Below are 3,800 nucleotides of genomic sequence, written 5' to 3'. Positions count from 1 at the left end.
GCTCATCTGGGACTGAAATATCCTTTGACGGCACGGCTGGCCAAGCTTAATATATATCCCCAAGGAGGCTTTTTCAAGGCTCACCAGGAGTACGTTCCATCCACCAGGGCTTCATCTCGGAGGGGTTTAACTCATGCGTTGCGAGTACAGCACCGCTCGTGGAGAGAATCACTTGGGCACGATCACTCTATGTCTCCCGTCGTCTTTTACGGGCGGGGACCTCGTCGTTCGAAAGGGCGACAGAGAAATCGTCTATGACTGGTCTACGGACGTGTGGGGTGCTTCGGGGAACCCTCAGCTGCCTTGGGCCTTCCTGTACGCCGACGTCGAGCACGAGGTACTGCCTGTCACGTCGGGAATGAGAGTGACGGCGGCGTGGGACGTCTTCACGATCCCCGACAGCGGCACACAAATCTCTTACGACGTGCTCAACTCTGCCGCCGCCCGCACTCGCGACGCTTCCAAAGAGTACATCCGACAGGCGATCTTGGCTATGTTCGACGATATGAGCTTCGTCCCCGAGGGGGCGATCTTAGGATTCGGCTTCTCTCATTCTTACCCTATCGAGGGCCAAGAGTGGAGCAAGACGAGCAGGCAACTCAAGGGAACCGACGCCATGTTGGTTGACATACTTGAACGGACCGGCATCAAGTTCGAATGGCGGTTTCGGTACGACGGCGACAAGAAATTCGAAACGTGGTACAAGGGCCTGTCGAACTATTACCGCAAGCGTCTGCCAAAAATTGTTGTCCAGCCTGTGGTCGATCACCCTTTCAAGCTGGATGAGTTCACGGCCAAGGGGCCCGGTAATCTCCGCGGAAGATACGTGGAAGGCTCGGTAATGGATGGGCTCTCCGATTCTGGTGCCAAGGTCCGCCGAGATGTCATGTGGGTAACGTATCCTGGACAATCGTCTCGAGCCGGGGACTACACTGCGTATGGAAACGAGGTGAATTAGCGACTTACATCTCGAGGGAATGTATGGTTTGCTCACATATCCGGACAGGCCGAAACCGCGTTTTACTATGTTGCCCCATGCTTGTTTATCACCCTTCCGCCAGCGGAGGAGCGTCTCAAAGAATGGCACGTCGTGGAGGCGGGACAGCGTGCTGCGAAGGCGAAAGAGAATGCCGGAGTGGGAAGCGCATAATATGGTTTAGATGGTCCCTTGCTTGTCTCACACCTTCTCCCCCTATGCTGTGTGCTCCGGAAGGAACGTGTAATTATTAAAAGCGAATAAACACGGCCACTGCCTGCAGGCCGTCCATGACATGTACTGAACAGCGCGCCTATGTAGTACAGATCAGATCGCAGCAAACATGATACAAGCACCCCTAAATATCTTAGTTCAAACAAACAACGCGATTAAAGTAGTATGGATCATTGGTGGAATTTCAGCGGTGTTGAATGTTGAGTTGTTTAGAATGATTTCTTTACAAGAGTATCAATTACCGCTGTCTCACCACGAGCAGTATCCTCGGCTGCCTGTTAGTTACCGGCACCGGTTTTCAGATATGAAGAAAGAGACCTACTCTACCTGTACGGAATAAGCTTCCGACCGACCCCAACATAGAGAAGGCGCCCCTTATTCCCATAGTTGTGGTATTCTATGCAGGGGACTGCCATCTTCCCAGCGCGGTTGATGCTGAGACTTAATTTCAAGTAACGCAACGTCCTGGTACTCATTCTTGTCATGATTTTCTCAACCAAGGTGTTGTGATGCACTCACATGGCCATCATGATTGATGTGTCCCGGACTGAAAGGGTTTACCTGAACCTTCACGCGGCTGAGAGCGAACGATTGAGCTGCAATGTAGCAGTTTCCGATGCGATACTACGAAAATCTTCATCGATGTTCAAGGGACTGACTGCATCGGAGGAACCGTTAACGCACAACCCGGCACAAAGAAAATGCATGTCACCCCTCGGCCGCCTGAGCGGTTCCGAGTCTGACTATGCCCAGTACGTGCACGTCCATCTATCAACATAACCGTGCGCGATGAGAATGACATCAACTTACTGCCAGCTACACGTAGCCTGAGTGACATCATGGGCTTTGGAGAGCGTATATTGGCGTATCACGATTTTGCGTGGTGATCGCGGGGAGAGGAAGCTTACCGTACTAAGGAAGCATTGGCAGCCGCCAACTCCGCCACTACGCGCCGTATACGTATACTTACGTTCCCACATCCATCTGCAATGACCGTGATCAAGTCAACCACAGCAGTCAATCATCTCCCTACCTGCCCGCTAGGCTCTCTAATAACCGTATCTGCCGCGTGCTTACGGCACCCTGCGGTACTCCTGGATGCGTGTTCTCTCCATCATCGGCTGCCTCGATGAGTCATAACGGACTTGAACAAGCTGACTCGGCGTGTATCCGCCTCGGATCCGGAGTCACAGGCCGCGGAGACGAGACATATAACGGCCTCTCGCGATGACCAATCCGATCATTGCAGAGGACGAGGCGTCGGAACTGTAGGCGACTGTCGGTCGGGTTCAGTCCATGCTTGGGTGCTGGTCAAAGAATGGACTGGTGGGCAACCAAAGACTCGAGCAGCGGCGGCAACAAGAGGCACTCCCACCTGCCTGGAGCTCGACCAACTGACGCGGGCCGGTGCTCGATCGATTCATGCCACTCTCTCGTTCTCTGATAGGGCATGCTCGTGCCTCGCGCCCACCTATCGCCTACATATCCAAACACGACGTGTGACAACAAAGGGGTCACAGCAGCTTAAGAGGAAGGGTCACGCTCGCTTTCGCCTTGGCTACATCCTCTCACAACGACGAACCTACCAGTCAGCGTATACTCGCACTCTCAAAGCACAACGCAGAGATGTCAGCAGTCAAACCACAGAGATCCCTCACTCCTGCCGAGGTCAATAAGATCAAGCGCTGTGCTGAGGCCATCCGAGCTGGACAAGACTCATTTTCATGTGGCGGCGTCTTGACGAGCAAGGATATCGACGTTGACCAGCTCTACCTGAAGTACACAGACTCTTCCCAGCCCGACCAGTCGTTCACGTATGTCCGCGTCGTTTCCGGAAGCATGTGTGGCGTTGAAAGTGGATGTGGCGTTTCTGGAATATAGGACACGACCGGTGCCTCTTACCGAGGAAATCATCGGGAAACTAGCCCGTGCTGGTAATATAGCCCCGTTCGGCAAAGGCTCCGAGACAGTGGTGGACGAGTCGTACCGTCTGGCGCGAGCGATCGCTGTGAGACCATGATTATCCCATAGGTCATCTGAGCAGGTTTGCTCACCTATGCTCGTACAGATCCCCGACTTCGCTCTTGTGCCAGACCCGACCTCTAGCAGCGGACTGCTCACTACCATTGCCGCTCATCTGGGACTGAAATATCCTTTGACGGCACGGCTGGCCAAGCTTAATATATATCCCCAAGGAGGCTTTTTCAAGGCTCACCAGGAGTACGTTCCATCCACCAGGGCTTCATCTCGGAGGGGTTTAACTCATGCGTTGCGAGTACAGCACCGCTCGTGGAGAGAATCACTTGGGCACGATCACTCTATGTCTCCCGTCGTCTTTTACGGGCGGGGACCTCGTCGTTCGAAAGGGCGACAGAGAAATCGTCTATGACTGGTCTACGGACGTGTGGGGTGCTTCGGGGAACCCTCAGCTGCCTTGGGCCTTCCTGTACGCCGACGTCGAGCACGAGGTACTGCCTGTCACGTCGGGAATGAGAGTGACGGCGGCGTGGGACGTCTTCACGATCCCCGACAGCGGCACACAAATCTCTTACGACGTGCTCAACTCTGCCGCCGCCCGCACTCGCGACGC

The 3,800-nt window shown here is 54.3% G+C and overlaps 2 protein-coding genes across 2 annotated transcripts; both read left to right on the top strand.

The window, feature by feature from the left end:
- Window positions 1-133: 133 nt before the first annotated feature.
- On the top strand, window positions 134-1,150 carry PUNSTDRAFT_141587 (uncharacterized protein; the record flags this gene model as incomplete). Its single annotated transcript, XM_007380590.1, has 2 exons — window positions 134-949; window positions 1,007-1,150. The coding sequence occupies 2 exons, from the start codon at window positions 134-136 to the stop codon at window positions 1,148-1,150; spliced, it is 960 nt and encodes a 319-aa protein (XP_007380652.1).
- A 1,686-nt stretch (window positions 1,151-2,836) lies between these two features.
- Window positions 2,837-3,765, top strand: PUNSTDRAFT_131307 (uncharacterized protein; the record flags this gene model as incomplete). Its single annotated transcript, XM_007380589.1, has 4 exons — window positions 2,837-3,024; window positions 3,092-3,218; window positions 3,279-3,430; window positions 3,492-3,765. Coding segments are annotated over 4 exons (741 nt in total), but the record flags the coding sequence as incomplete, so codon positions are not given.
- Between the last annotated feature and the right edge of the window lie 35 nt (window positions 3,766-3,800).

The sequence above is a fragment of the Punctularia strigosozonata genome (assembly GCF_000264995.1).
Source record: "Punctularia strigosozonata HHB-11173 SS5 unplaced genomic scaffold PUNSTscaffold_2, whole genome shotgun sequence".
NCBI lineage: Eukaryota > Fungi > Basidiomycota > Agaricomycetes > Corticiales > Punctulariaceae > Punctularia > Punctularia strigosozonata.
Note: the sequence above shows the minus strand (reverse complement) of the source record. Positions and strands in the feature narration are given on the sequence as shown.